The sequence below is a fragment of the Macaca thibetana genome, chromosome 3 (assembly GCF_024542745.1).
Source record: "Macaca thibetana thibetana isolate TM-01 chromosome 3, ASM2454274v1, whole genome shotgun sequence".
NCBI lineage: Eukaryota > Metazoa > Chordata > Mammalia > Primates > Cercopithecidae > Macaca > Macaca thibetana.
This window is the reverse complement of record NC_065580.1, coordinates 71,981,856-71,997,477: the sequence shown is the minus strand read 5'-3', so window position 1 is coordinate 71,997,477 and position 15,622 is coordinate 71,981,856. Positions and strand designations below refer to the sequence as shown.

The 15,622-nt window shown below is 37.0% G+C and overlaps 1 protein-coding gene across 3 annotated transcripts in view; it reads left to right on the top strand.

Moving 5' to 3' along the window:
* The window catches only part of FAM133B (family with sequence similarity 133 member B), a 30,410-nt gene extending 14,877 nt beyond the window's left edge, over positions 1-15,533 (top strand). Inside the window, exons 8-11 of one of the 3 annotated variants that reach the window (XM_050785349.1) lie at positions 413-463; positions 6,615-6,707; positions 10,305-10,352; positions 13,893-15,533. In XM_050785349.1, the coding sequence (XP_050641306.1) occupies positions 413-463; positions 6,615-6,707; positions 10,305-10,352; positions 13,893-13,979 (279 nt within the window). In that variant the 3' untranslated portion in view covers positions 13,980-15,533. Of the gene's footprint in view, positions 1-412; positions 464-6,614; positions 6,708-10,304; positions 10,357-13,892 lie in introns of all 3 variants that reach the window. The other 2 variants (XM_050785348.1, XM_050785347.1) reach the window with 2 other exon arrangements.
* The last annotated feature ends 89 nt before the right edge of the window (positions 15,534-15,622 follow it).

Here is a 15,622-nt window from a genome sequence, read left to right as displayed (position 1 = left end):
ATGGACAAAGTGGATAAGGAAACCAGGCTCAGGAAGATTAATAGCTAGAACTCAAAGGATTCAAAAGAAGAAATTGTTGCCTTCTCAAGTTAGAGTACAATTCCAGTGCATGTGACCACCATAAGCACACAGTCTATGGCACGAAGTTCTATTTTAAAGTAAGCTGTGTGGGTATTACAGATAATACTTTAAGAGTAAATTTGGTATACAGCCAGATAAATAAAGAAGCCTGTTTGCTTACAAGCAATTGCATACATAACGTACATTTCTCTTAAATTTTCAGAATAATATTCTGGGATTGGAGTAGCCTTTTTTCAGTCATAGAGCAAATCACTTTTTGGGTATTTTTGTCCTTGTTCTATAATGCTGTGTCCTTAGCATTTAAAATTGATAACTACATTTCTTTGTTTAGGATAGTTTAAAAAAGAAAAAGAAGTCAAAAGATGGAACTGAGAAAGAAAAGGTAACTATACTCTTACATTGCCTTAAGATAGTCTGTCATATAATACTTAATTGACTTAAAGAAATAACAATAATGTGTACCTCTTTTTAATTTAAGACATGTATTTATTTCATTTTTGTAATATTTTATTTCAATTTAAAGCAATTTTTAATTTGGATTCATTATTGAAGCTAAAGGATCAAAAGAGTATTCTAGGCCGAGAATTTGAATTTGTATAGATTAATGGATTATCTCAGATTAAAAATACAAAATAATGCAGATGAGCAGATTAAACATTTCTTTTGATTTCTTTTTTTCTTTTTCTTTTGAGATGTAGTCTTGCTTTGTCACCCAGGCTGGAGTACAGTGGTGCCATCTCAGCTCACTGCAACCTCTACCTCCTGGGTTCAAGTGATTCCCCTGCCTCAGCCTCCCTGTAGTTGGGACTACAGGTGTGTGTCACCACGCCCAGCTAATTTTTGTATTTTTAGTAGAGACGGTTTTGCCATGTTGGCCAGGCTGCTCTCAAAACCCTAACCTCAGGTGATGCGCCTGCCTCAGCGTCTCTGCGCTCGGCCCATTTCCTTTGATTTCTTTTTTTTTTTTTTTTTTTTTTTGAGACGGAATCTCGCTCTGTCGCCCAGGCTGGAGTGCAGTGGCCGGGTCTCAGCTCACTGCAAGCTCCGCCTCCCGGGTTCACGCCATTCTCCTGCCTCAGCCTCCGGAGTAGCTGGGACTACAGGCGCCCGCCACCTCGCCCGGCTAGTTTTTTGTATTTTTAGTAGAGACGGGGTTTCACCGTGTTAGCCAGGATGGTCTCGATCTCCTGACCTTGTGATCCGCCCGTCTCGGCCTCCCAAAGTGCTGGGATTACAGGCTTGAGCCACCGCGCCCGGCCTTCCTTTGATTTCTTAAATCATTTTGAAGAAGGCCCTTCCAATTAAAGAACATTAATTTCTCTTTCAAATTGAATATACTATAGATAAATATTGAAAAATCTTCTTACTATTATAAATAGATGTTTTACCCTCATTTATAACTTATCTGTATAGTTAAAGCAGAATTTATGCCCATCTTAATTTCTGGTTTACATTTTAAATTGTTATTCTGGTTATTAAAAATAAAGAAAAACCTAAAGAGGGCAATAATAAAACTATAGACCAGTGTCACTATTTTTTTACTCAGAATTTATATTTTTTTAATGATAGAAAATGAAACTGAAATTCAGTTTGAGTTTTATTTAATATACCATGGTACGCAATGGTATATACCATATACAATGGTATATTATGTGCAGTTCACATAATATAACGTTGACATTTTAAAGCTAAAATTCATTATTAGTTAACATATTTACAGTGTTGTGCAACCACCATCTCACATTTCAAAACTTTCATCACTCCATAAAAACACTCCATATCCATTAAATAATCACCACCACTCCCTTATTCTCTGGTAACCTCTAATGGGCATTCTGACTATGGATTTGCCTGTTCTGGATTTATCATATAAAAGCAGTCATACAATATGCAACCGTTTGTGTCTTTCAGCTAGCATAGTATTTTCAAATTTCATCCAAGTTGTATCATGTATCAGTACTTTGGTTTTTTGTATGGCTAAATAATATTCCATTTGTGTGTGTGTGGCGGCGCGGGGGGAGCTGATTTCTCTGTCCATTCATTTGTTGATGGACATTTGGTTTTGTTTCTACCTTTTGGCTATTATAATGATGCTATGGACATTTATAAACACAAGTTTTTGTATGGATGCATGTTTTCATTTCTCTTGGGTATATGCCTAGGAGTGGTTTACATAACAATTTGCAAATAAAAATTAATTTTAAATGTTTTTTAATTAATTTTAAAAATTAACCAGGCGTGATGTAGTCCTAGCTACTTGGGAGACTGAGCCCACAAGGTCATACCACTACACTTTATCCTGGGAGAGAGAGTGAGACCCTGCATCTAAATTTTAAAAAAAGAAAATTTAATTTAAAAACACACTTAGAAAAGAAACTATAATGACCAATTCCAAGAATTCAAGGATAATTTATTAATATGATTTGCCATATTAACTGATCAAGGAAAGAAACCATATGATTATTTCAGGAGTTGCCGGAAGGACGTGATGTAATTCAGCATTAATTCCTGATTTTCGGAACAATTATAAAATAAGTGGTTACCCTGTTTAAAAAAAAAACAACAAAAAAGTGTGTGTGAAATTAAATCTGGTAACGTAGAAACATGAAATATTAAAACTGAACTGCAATTTTTAAGTACTGAAAATATTAGATACAGAGTGATATACACACATATAATCAACAAATATTAATATATTTACCAGCTGGAATTAGTAAATGATTTATATTGGCTTCAGGTCTTGTTTTATGTAAAAAAAAAAAAAAAAAGAAAAAAGACTGGGCACAATGACTCATGCTTATAATCCAAACACTTTGGGAGGCTGAGGCAGGAGGATCACTTAGTTTCTCCTGAGACTGAAGTGGGAGGATCACTTAAGCTGAGAAATTGGAGGTTACAGTAAGTTGTGATCATGCCACTACACTCCTGCTTGGATGACAGAGTAAGACTCCTATCTCTTTTAAAAAAAAAAAAAAAAAAAAAGTCCCCAAACTATCATTTCTTCCTTTGAGGTAGCTGATCCTGAAACTAGTGCATGTCTTTCCCATCCACATTTATATACTTTTATTACATTAGTATGTGTTCATAAATAACAGAATATTGTGTGTGTGTGTTTTTTTGTTTTTTTGTTTTTTTAGTTATACCTATGGAATGGGAAGAATATTGTGTATTATCAAAATGGTATCATTGTGTTTCCTTCTGAAACTTGTTTCTTTTCATTCAGCGTTACTGTTGACATCTATCCTTATTGATACTTTCAAGTTTTGTGTTTTTTGTGGTTTTTTTTGCTTATGGTATTCTACTGATTAATCCACCACAAAGTATTTCTTCATTCTCCTTTTTATGGACATCTAGATTGTTTTAATTTTTCAGTAATGCAAACACTGCTGCTGTGGATATTTCTTACCCATTTCTTCTTTTACTGTTTTTTTTTTTTTTTTTTTTTTTTTTTTTTTCCGAGACAGAGTTTCGCTCTGTCACCTAGGCTGGAGTACAGTGGTGCAATCTCAGCTCACTGCAACCTCTGCTTCCCGGGTTCAAGCGATTCTCCTGCCTCAGCCTCCTGAATAGCTGGGATTACAGGCATGTGCCACCACACCGGGCTACTTTTTTGTATTTTCAGTAGAGATGGGGTTTTACCATGTTAGTCAGGCTGATCTCGAACTCTTGATCTCGTGATCCGCCCACCTCAGCCTCCCAAAGTGCTGGGATTACAGGTGTGAGCCACTGCGCCCAGCCAGTTACTGTTAATTTTCTAAAGGATACTTTGGACTGTAATTTCTAAGTTCTGGGATATACATTTAACTTGTGAACATTTTGCTTGCCCAAGTGCTTGTTACTTTGCATTCTTGCTAGTGTGTAAAAATACCCTTGTTTCACATACTTGTCAACCCAGGGAGATGTCGTTATTGCAAATTTAATGTATACAAATGGTGGAGCTTCTTAACTTGTTTATTAGCCATTCATATTTCATTTTCTTTGCATTGCTTTTCATAGTCTTTGCCCATTTTTCTGTTGGAAAGAAACAACATTTTCTGGTTCATGGCATCTCTTTACGTGGTTTTTGTGTCTATTATAATTATATGAAGTCTTTAATTTTAAGTCACATAATCATTGTTTTAGCCCCTTTATTATTTAAAATTGTTCTGAAAGTGCTGATAATAAAATACTCAATTAGAAAATACAGTGGAAGAAAATATCCCATTTATAGTAGTAACCAAAAAACTATAGGAAAATTTTAAAGAAGTAAGCAGTACTTATTTGAAGAAAACTATACAAGTCTATTCAGAGACATATATGAAGATTGAATAAATGGAGAGTCATAACATGTTCCTGGGTATAACTTGCCATACTGGATATTAACACATTATAAGAATGTTTTAATTAACATAGTACAGTACTAGTACAGGAATAGACAAAACAGTGGGACAGTGTAGAGTCCAGGTCAAAATTGGAGAATTTGTGGAATGTGGTAATATGATAAAGATGGCATTTCTTGGAACAAAATGACTAATCATTTGGAAAATATAAAGCTGGCCACTACATAAAGCCAAATCCCAGACAGCCCAGAGATTTAAATGTATGAAAACGCAACTAGAGAAAGGGTGAGTATTACAATACTGGAGTGAGGAAGGCTTATGCCTCAAAACTCAGAAGGTTTTGACCATATATTTCAAATTCTGAATGGCAAAAACTGATTGCAAAAATTAAACTGTGAACAAAGTTTAAATACCATGAACAGACTAAGAAAAACTTCTAAGAATATATAACACAAAAAATTAATGCTCTTTAATAAGGAAAAAAGAATACCACACATACACAGACAAAGAAAACACAAACTGTATTCTCTGATACGATTGATAAAGAGCCTGAGAGGGAGGCCTCTTGGTAAAGTGTGATTCATAAATGGGTGACAGACAAATTTTGGACACGGTGGGAGAAAAAGATTATCGTTTGTGTGAAGGCTATGTTGGTCTTTGATTTAGTCGTCATTATTAAAGAGTTTGCACTCATGTACACTTCATTCTATTTCAACTTTGTTTTTAATAGCAAAGAGTCCATATTCCTGCCCTCCAGAAGGAGATGGGTTAAGTAAATTTGGCATTTTCGTGAATGTTAAATGCAGCCATAAATGATGTTGTAGTTGGCATGGAAAGATATTATTGGGTGAGAAGAGCATGTTCCAAACAGCAAGTATTCATGTAATATTGTAAACATACACGTAGAAAGATGTTTCCAAAAATCTTAATAGTGTTTAATCTCTGGTAGTGGGATTTGAGTCCATTTTCTTACAATTAACATTTAACATTTCAGCCAAAATAACAATGCTGTTTGCAGAAACGAAAGGAAGTCTCCTATAATCTAGGCCATAGAGAGATCATCACTGTTAGTTTATTTCTGCATTTTTGTCTTCAAAATTAGACTCATGCTATATAAAAAATTTTATATCCTGAATTTTTTTACGTAAGATTAGGTGGTGAACACTTTTTCCATTGTGTAGTTTTGTTTTTGTTATGAACTACTTCAGATATACAGAACAGTGCTATGAAAAATAATAAAATGATAACCAGCATATCCACTATGCAACTAATAAATCTTAACATTTTGTTATACTTGCTTTGGGTGTTGTCATAATTTTTTATTTCTTCAAATACATATTTAAGCCCCTAAGTACTACTCCCAATCTCAGTGCCCTCTCTTTCTCCAGAGTTACTCACTTTTTCAACATTAAAAATACTAAGAGTTTAAGATTTTTTTGGCCGGGTGCAGTGGCTCATGTCTGTAATCCCAGCACTTTGGGAGGCCAAGGTAGGTGGATCACGAGATCAGGAGATCGAGACCATCCTGGCTAACACGGTGAAACCCCGTCTCTACTAAAAATACAAAAAACATTAGCCGGGCGTGGTGGCAGGCCCCTGTGGTCCCAGCTACTTGGGAGGCTGAGGCAGGAGAATGGCGTGAACCTCGGAGGTGGAGCTTGCAGTGAGCCGAGATCACACGACTGCACTCCAGCCTGGGTGACAGAGCAGGACTCTGTCTCAAAAAAAAAAAAAAAACAAAAATTTTTTTTAAACACATATTTACATTTAACACTTTAAATGCACTAAACGAATTACTATGTAGAGATTCTTTTAGATCATTGCAAATAATTACCCATTTATTTTCTTTTCTGCAGTACTAGGCCTATCTAATCCAATCCTGCATAGAAACAAAAGAATTAAAATGCAAAGGAACCAAATCTTACATCATCTGCATGGTTTCATATGACTGTTTAAAAGTCTATTCTGTATAATTTAAGAAAATAAGGTGGATATTACATCTAAATGGATATGTAGTTACTTCTTTTCAATTTATTTAATATTGCTTTAGTGGAATTAAAGACAAATCCTCATAAATGTTACAATTTTTAGACATTCTAAAATAAAAATGGGTAATTGTAATAATTAGAAGAATTATATAGAACTTAGAAACATAAAATGTATGTGACAAAGTGTATCTTTTTGAGTCAAGATAAATGTATTTATTTTTCATAGGATATTAAAGGACTCAGTAAAAAGAGAAAGATGTATTCTGAAGATAAACCTTTATCATCTGAGTCCTTGTCAGAATCAGAGTATATTGAGGAGGTAAGTATATGATCAAATCCATTTTCTCTATTTCAAAATGTTTAGTAATTGATTTAATATGACTTAGTAAAAAGAAATACTTCATATTTAATTTATTCACCTTTGTAGTATGAAAAAAAGAAAGTTATTTCATTTCAGAATGAGTTTTGCTTTTTTCCAGAAGATAATTATCTATTTTTTTTTGTAATTAACCATATTTCCACATCTCAGATATTTTTATTTTTCCGATCTCAGATATTTTTAGTCTTCTAATATTTTCTTTTTATTGTGCTACCATTCTTATTACATGAAAGAAACTGTGTAACATACAACATGTTGAAACCCAACATTCTCTTACATTGTTAAAATAGAATATTACATATACTATCTCAGTTTAGTTGATACTATTTAGTTGTGTTTTGAGCTACTTTTCGGGGCATAGAAAGGTGATTAAGTGGAGAAGAAATGTTGGCAGGAAACATATATTACTTAGTTGTGAGAACTAAATGAGATGATAAATTACGAAAGGCATTGCATCATACCTGAGACAGAGTAAATGGTGGCTAAAGGTTGCATAATTCTTGGTGTTACACTAAAAGCTAAGCCAAGTTTGCCCTAGAATCACTTATCTTTAAAACTGTAGCTTTCTTTGGCGATCAACATGTTTAATCCGCCAATGGTATAATCTAAAAGAGTTGAGGATCTTACCCTTGCTTACAAGGGGTGGTAGCAGATTGCAACAAGAGCTGGTTTTTGTGATTCCTTAGTTGTTTCCGTATTAGCCTCCTCCTGTATCAGTCCTGCCCAGCTCTGTCTGTCTACTGTATTCCTCATCTCCCCATTCCCTAAGTCTTGCATTCTTGTTTGTTTGTGCCTCTCTCCTTTCTGATTTCATTGTTCTTGGTCTGCAACAGTGGCGCTTGGTCCTGTAAGATCTGTTGCCCCCATTTTATAGCAGTGTCTTGTAATTGCTCCTGAAATGAAAGCTAACGCTGAGGCAAGAAGGTTGCTTGAGCCCTGGAGTTTGAGGCTGCAGTACACTCTGATCCCACCTGTGAATAGCCACTGCACTCTAGCCCAGGCGACATAGCAAGACCCCATCTCTAAAAAAATAATAATGATAATAATGTGTAATTTTATGAAATTGTATTTCAGTGTAAATGCTAGAATGCCATAACACCAGGCCAGGCACAGTGGCTCGTGCTTATAATCCCAGCACTTTGGGAGGCTGAGGCGGGTGGATCACCTGAGATCAGGAGTTCCAGACCAGCTTGGCCAGCATGGTGAAACACCATCTCTGCTAAAAAAAAAAAAAAAAAAATTAACCAGGTGTGGTGCCTGTAATCCCAGCTACTCAGGAGGCTGAGGTGGGAGAATCACTTGAACCTGGGAGGCGGAGGTTGCAGTGAGCCGAGATCACACTATCACACTCCAGCCTGGGCAACAAGAGTGAAACTCCATCTTAATCAATCGATCAATGCAATAACACCAGAAGACATAGAATCTTAAGAAAAAAACAAAATGCAGGCTCTAGCAGGTGTATTACATATGCCCTTCAAAAACCATATGGTGGCATTATCTTAAAATGTATCTTAAAATCCTGGGTGCAGTGGCTCAGCCTCTTGTGGCACCTGTAATCTCAGCAATTTGGGAGGCTGTGGCAGGAGAATCAGTTCAGACCAGGAGTTCACGACCAGCTTGGGCAACATAACGAGACCCTGTCTCTTTAAAAAAAATTTTTTTTTTTTTTTAATTTAGTTTCTGGGCCGGGTGTGGTGGCTCACGCCTGTATCCCAGCACTTGGGGAGGTAAAGGCAGTTGGATCACCTGAGGTCAGGAGTTAAAGAGCAGCCTGGCCAACATGGCAAAACCCTGTCTCTACTAAAAATACAAAAATTAGCCAGACACGGTGGCACAGGCCCGTAATCCCAGCTACTCAGGAGACTGAGGCAGGAGAATCGCTTGAACCAGGAAGGCGGAGGCTGCAGTGAGCCGAGATCGCACCACTGCACTCCATCCTGGGCAACAGAGCGAGACTTTGTCCAAAAAAAAAAATTAGTTTCTGTGTTGTAAACAGGTTCATCATGTGAATGTTTAGCAGGCTATTCAAAAGCTGTGGAGGATGTACAGGGCTGTTCAGGACATGGCGTGACAGCATCCCTCATCTCTGCCTGGCTAAATATAGATGCAGTACATCTGTCACCCTTAGTCATTGTAATAACAAGAATAACAATAAAAATATTGTTTCCTAGGTGCTCGGTAAAAAGAGCTAGTGAGTTAGTGATCTCTGTTGTGAGCTTGTGATCTCTAATGCTTATGTGTTGTATTTTTTTTAGTCCTTATGCTTTCTTTTATTGTTGATTGCATTTTAATGTATTTGTGATGTATTTAATATTGTAGTCACTCAGCAGCGAAACCATACAATTCAACATTAGGCAAATTTATAAATATTGTTTTATATGTAATGTATTAGTATTGTATTATGTTTGTCTGCTACATGGTAGCAAGTTTAATATGAAATATCTTACATTTGGGCTTAACATGTAATATGAAAGCTTATGAAAGCTTTGACAACTTTCAGTTTATTTATTTTTATTTTTTTAGAGGTAGGTTCTTGCTTTGTCGCCCAGGCTGGAGTGCAACAGTATAGTCATAGATCACTGCAGCCTGGAACTCCTGGGCTCAAGTGATTTTCCACCTCACCCTCCCAAGTAGCTAGGACTACAGTCACATGCCACCATACCCCACTAATTTTTAGCAAAAATTTTTTTGTAGAGGTGGAGTCTTAACTAGGTTACCGAGGCTGGTCTTGAACTCCTGGCCACAAGCAATTCTCCCACCTTGGCCTGTCAAAGCGCTGGGATCACAGGCACGAACCACTGCTCCCTGCCTCAGTTTAGTTTAAATCCAGTGTACCACACTCAAAAAGATTGAAATAAAATATAAATGGGATGATAATTCTTTCTTAGAATTTTAAGCTGTTGGCTTATACTAACTACACTGAATATAGAGCTACCATTTGTTGAGCACCATAGAGTGAGAGATATACCTGCTGTATTTTAGGCACTTCCCCTTGAGGGTGGATATTATCTCCATTTTACAGATGTTGAGAGTAAGATAGGATTCAGACATTAATCTGTCTCATTTCAGAGCTGATTTTTTTTTGCCTGTTTTGAGACAAGGTCTCACTCTGTCACCCAGGCTGGAGTGCAGTGGCGCAAACAGGGCTCACTGCAGCCTCAACCTCCTGGGCTCAAGTGATCCTCCCACCTCACCCTTCCAAGTAGCTGGGACTACAGGCACATGCCACTGTGCCCAGCTATTTTTTTTTTTTCCCCTTGGTAGAGATGAGGTACTCTCACTATGTTGCTCAGGCTAGCCTTGAACTCCTGGGTTCAAGCAAGCCTCCTGCCTTGGCCTCCCAAAGTGCTGAGATTATATGTTTTTTTATTGAAACCTCGTTGAGATGTAACAGGAGTTATTTTAAATGTCCTGTGATTGTCAAAACGTTTTTTACATATAAATTTTGAAGATGCAAGATAGAGAATGAAAGAAAAATGCTTTGAGTGCAAATTACATGTTTGTCTTCTGTTCTCCACAAAAATTAAAACTTTCTAGGTGCGAGCAAAAAAGAAGAAAAGCAGTGAAGAACGAGAAAAAGCAACAGCAAGTATCTCTTAACATTTTTACAGACAATAGCATAGGTGTTTTGGTTTAATATAAAATGAGTCATGGTAAAGCTTGATTGGATTTACTGGGACCAAATAAGTATTTGTTGGGAAAGGTGTGGTGTGTTCAGCAGCTTCACTTAATGGGTAGGAGAAAGTCAAAATGGTTCATGAAAAATAAAAAATGCCCTGGTAGCAAGCATGTCCTGTTTCCATTTCAGTATTTTACTGTTAGAAATATAAACTCAGGGCCGGGCGTGGTGGGTCACGAGGTCAGGAGATCGAGACCATCCTGGCTAACACGGTGAAACCCTGTCTCTACTAAAAACACAAAAAAATTAGCCCGGCGTGGTCACGGGTGCCTGTAGTCCCAGCTACTCGGGAGACTGAGGCAGGAGAATGGATGAACCCGGGAGGCGGAGCTTGCAGTGAGCCTAGATCACGCCACTGCACTCCAGCCTGGGCGACAGAGTGGGGCACGGTGGCTCACACCTGTAATCCCAGCACTTTGGGAGGCCGAGACCGGTGGATCACGAGGTCAGGAGTTCAAAATCAGCCTGGCCAATATGGTGAAACCTCGTCTCTACTTAAAAAAAAAAAAAAATACAAAAATTCGCTGGGCGTGGTGGTGGATACCTGTAATCCAGCTACTCAGGAGGCTGAGGCAGGAGAATCGCTTGAACCTGGGCGGCAGAGGTTGCAGTGAGCTGAGATCGCTCCACTGCACTCCAGCCTTGGCAACAGAGCAAGACTCCGTCTCAAAAAAAATTAAAAAGAAGAAATATAAGCTCAAATTTCTGTTTGACTTTCTTAAGCTACAATATGAAATATGAGAAACCAAAGGTATGGTGATTTCCGTTATCTTTGATAATAGTTACTTTCAAATCAGCCAAATCTGGTAATAACAGAAAAAGCCTCTCCAAGCACTAGCTGCAATGAAAAAATAAGAATATGACAACATAAATTACTCATTAATAAAGATTATTTTGATAGTTTTTAAAGCCAAACTCTGCTATTAATGCAAATTGAGAAGAAAAGAGAAAGAAGAGGCAAATTAAGGAAAATAGAAGTAGTATCCAAATAAGAAGGAGATCAACCAAGAGAAAATGGTTAACAGATTATTTTCAAAGAGTAATGCAAACAATATCAGCAAAGTAATTTAGGGGGCCTCAGTATAAATGTGAGCGATGACCTTTGAAGGCATTTTCTTAGGGAAAGGCGAAAGAAAAACGAAAACATCATCATTGGTAGGTTTGAGTAACCCCTTCCCAGAATTTCCCTGACTCTTCAAATGAGGTACCTTCTCTGATAGGAAGGCTCACCTAGTAATGATTCAGAAATAACATTTTATATGCTCCAAGCCTACGATGACAAATAAGGTTTTTTTTGTTTGTTTTTTCTGAATGTGAAAGTAGTTTGGGTGAAGATAGCTTTGGTCTGTGGTTCAGATTAATTAAGACATAACCACATTAGTATTTGCATACTTTCACGTTTCTATGCTTTCAGCTAGTTGTGTATGTATGAAGCATTTCTATGCAGGCACTTAGTCTTAAGAGTATAATGGAGTACAAGATAGAAGAGTATGATACGTGAGAGAGATACTGTGGGGAGGGGCTCATGAAATCCTCACTGAGGAAGTGAAGTTAAGCTGAAATCTGATTTATAAGAAAGAGCCAACCACATGAAGATCAAAGGAAAGAATATCCTAGGCAGAGGGAAGAGCTCTTAAGGACCTATAGTGAGAATAAGCTTGTTATATTTGAGGGACTAAGAGAAGGTAAGTGGCTTAATGCCATACAATGCCATACAGTGAGGGTAGCAAGTAAGCAGAGGCTTACTTACATTACACAGCAGAGTGTGTTTTCATCAGAATGTTACAAGAAGCTGTTCTGAGGATTTTAAACAAAGGTGACTTAAATATTTTACATTTTGTAAATGCTTTGGTACAGGAGATAAGTGGGCACAAGTGAGGAATGACGTTTGTACAGCAGTGATAGTAATGGAGTTGGACTGGCAAGGATGGATTTGAGATATATTTTGGACTTAGATGGTAAGACTTCCTTGGTGCTTTGAATGTGGACATTGGAGTTAAAGCAAAGAGCAGAATCAAAGATAGCTTAGATTCTTTGACTTAAGCAAAATGACAGATAAGTAGTGCCAGTTACTAAGATGGCTGAGGATTTGGAGAGAAAAATGAAGCATTTTGTTGTGGTAATTTCAGATATGCCTACCAGACATCCCAGGTAGAGCTGTTAATGAGGCACTTACAGTCCTGAGGTCAAAGTGTAGGACTGCATATAAAGATTGGGGCTTCATTGGTGTTTAAGTGGAAAGTAAAGCATGTGACTGGAAGAGTATGTGGAAAACAACGGAAGGAAGCCCCAGAAAAGCCGAGTAGAGGAAGAAGAGCAGGCAAAGGAAATGAAGAGGTCTTAGTGATAGAAGAAAACCAGCAGAGAGGTGTCATGGAAGCTAAGAAGAAAATGATTTTTAGAAGAGAGTGCTCAGCTGTCCTTTTGTGGGAAAAAAAAAAAAGCAATCTGTACCCAAAACTTAGTTTTAAAAGCCCAAATTACAAGATTTTGGAAAGTTCCCTATGTACTTCAAACATGTAGTGAAAAAAGAATGATGAAAATTAGCTTAGTGCCACAGAGTGGTTGAGGCCTTTGAGAGAGGGGAGAGTAGGTAGTGCTGATAGATAGGAAATGGATAGGAAGCTCTGCTGTTACCATCCTTATAGGTCTCTTCTCCTTTCTTGCTTTTCATTTTCTTCTCTTGAATATCAATACACTAGCAGCAGTTGGTACCACCTTTCCAAAGTATCTATGTTTCTAAAAGTTCTGCCTTCTGTAACAGAAATAGGAGAGTCAGACTTCAACAAAACTCCAGCTCCCTTCAGTTCACTCAGTTAAACTACTTTTACCAGGCTTTAGTGGCATTTTCTTCTAAAAATCAGACATCTGTTTTGCTTAACAAAATAAACTTTTTAACTATATATTGATACTTTGTACTAATTAGTTGATCTTAATTTAATAATTTAATTTAATAATTACAACAACTTCAATTAGTGCTGCCAGTCTGAGCAGTACACAATACCTGTGTTCCTATTTACTTAAAACTAGCAAATTTAATATTTCTGTTCTGTCTGAAAACTGTCTTACAAAAACAATTATGTTTTTCTGTGGTTACTGCTTTTCAGTAACTGCAATTACTTTACCTTTAGAAGTTATATAGCATGAAATATAATGATTGGTAGCGTGATTCAATTGAATTTATTTCCTATAGGAAATTTTGTTAGAAGTTACGTTAATGTGCTAATGACTTAAGAGTTTCTCCCTATCTTTTTGAAAATCAACAAGAACTCTTTTAGTCCTCATATGATGCTGGTTGTTGACACTTTTCAAGAAATGTTTTGAGTAGTTTACTTGGTTGTCTGGATTGTTTGGAATTATATAGTAGCTTAGGAGAAGCATGGTAAAGATGCTTTTAATTTGCATATTTTTATATAGTAATGTATAACATGGAATTATCTTTACAGGAAAAAACGAAAAAGAAAAAGAAGCATAAGAAACACAGTAAGAAGAAGAAAAAGAAGGCTGCTAGTTCAAGTCCTGACTCACCATAACATTAAGAAAAATCAGGATTCCCTTCTAAAGAAAGTGCAATGTCTGAGGAAATTTCAACTGTGAAAACTACAACATATTTACTAAAATGCATGAATTTTCTTGTTTTTAGAATTATTCCTGGACTATTCAGTAGCCACTCAGATGCCACTGTGTGAAAGGGCCATAAATGTTGCCTGCTGCTTGAACATTTTTTTTTTTTCTTCCAGTGCTTGATAACTCTGGGAGATAAGACACTGCAGTCATACTAGTGGTTAAGATATTTGGGAATAAAATTAATACTTTTGACTAGAAGTGTCTAAGGATAAACCAACAGAAATTGAATCTGGATGTATCTTTAAGATGTAATCAGAAATGACCAGATGACTCTAGTTAAAATTTTTGAAGGAGGGATTACATTAATATTTTAAAACCCGGCCGGGCGCGGTGGCTCAAGCCTGTAATCCCAGCACTTTGGGAGGCCGAGATGGGCGGATCACGAGGTCAGGAGATCGAGACCATCCTGGCTAACCCGGTGAAACCCCGTCTCTACTAAAAATACAAGAAAATTAGCCGGGTGAGGTGGCGGGCGCCTGTAGTCCCAGCTACTTGGGAGGCTGAGGCAGGAGAATGGCGTGAAACCGGCGGGGCGGAGCTTGCAGTGAGCCGAGATCGCGCCACTGCACTCCAGCCTGGGGCACAGCAAGACTCCGTCTCAAAAAAAAAAAAAAAAAATTTAAAACTCTTACTCTGTAGATAAGTGTATTTTAATTTTTTCCCCTTGTATACTTTTATTTACCTGGGGAAGGAGCTTTTAGGGTTGGGGGGGTGGTTTGCTATCTCTTTAGCTAGCAGAATAGTGTGCCTTTGATCCTCACACATCCTATATTCTGGACACAGTAGCCATGCTTCACAGGGAGGTCAGAGCTGGCTACCAGCAGTCTTGCCCTTTACTGAGCTTAGTGTCATCCTTGGATGCTGTCATATGCTGCTTCCAGTGAACCAGAGAAACAGCCATTTGCAGCATGAGAAAGCCCCAAAAGCTCTGAGATTTACCTCCACTTCAGTAATAATGAAAATTTTTTAGCATTAGAATGTGTTATGTCATTTGAATTAATTTTGATTACACTTTGGCTTGGGAGAGGAATTATTTTAAATAGACACTGGTACTTTTTGAACTTGATAGCTAAAGATTCTAAAATGCATGTTTTATACTAAGTTTTAACCAGTCAGGAAAATTTTATGTAACCAGTGATAGTTTATTTTTTGTATGAATTTTGTTTAGGCTGCAATGTTTAGCTTTTGTTAACTCCTCACTCTTGCTGTTCATTACTATGTTTAATGGCCTACTTGCCAAGATATTTAGCATGTAAAAAGCAGGATTTTGATTTAAAAAAAAAAAAAAAAGGCTTCATATTGAAGCTGAGACTTACAATAACAAGTTGAGTGGCAAGCCTGGTATGCTGTGTCTTATTGCCAGAATCTTAGTAAATGTAATGTTTTAAAAGTTTGTTGTCTTTGTATATTAATAGCAAATTATGACAAGTTAAGTTTAAATAAGAGTTACATTATTGCTCTCCCTGTGTCATATTTTACTAAGATTTTGTGCCTCATATCTACTGCTGACTTGTTTACTAGGAATGTTAAAAGGAACTGATAATTCATT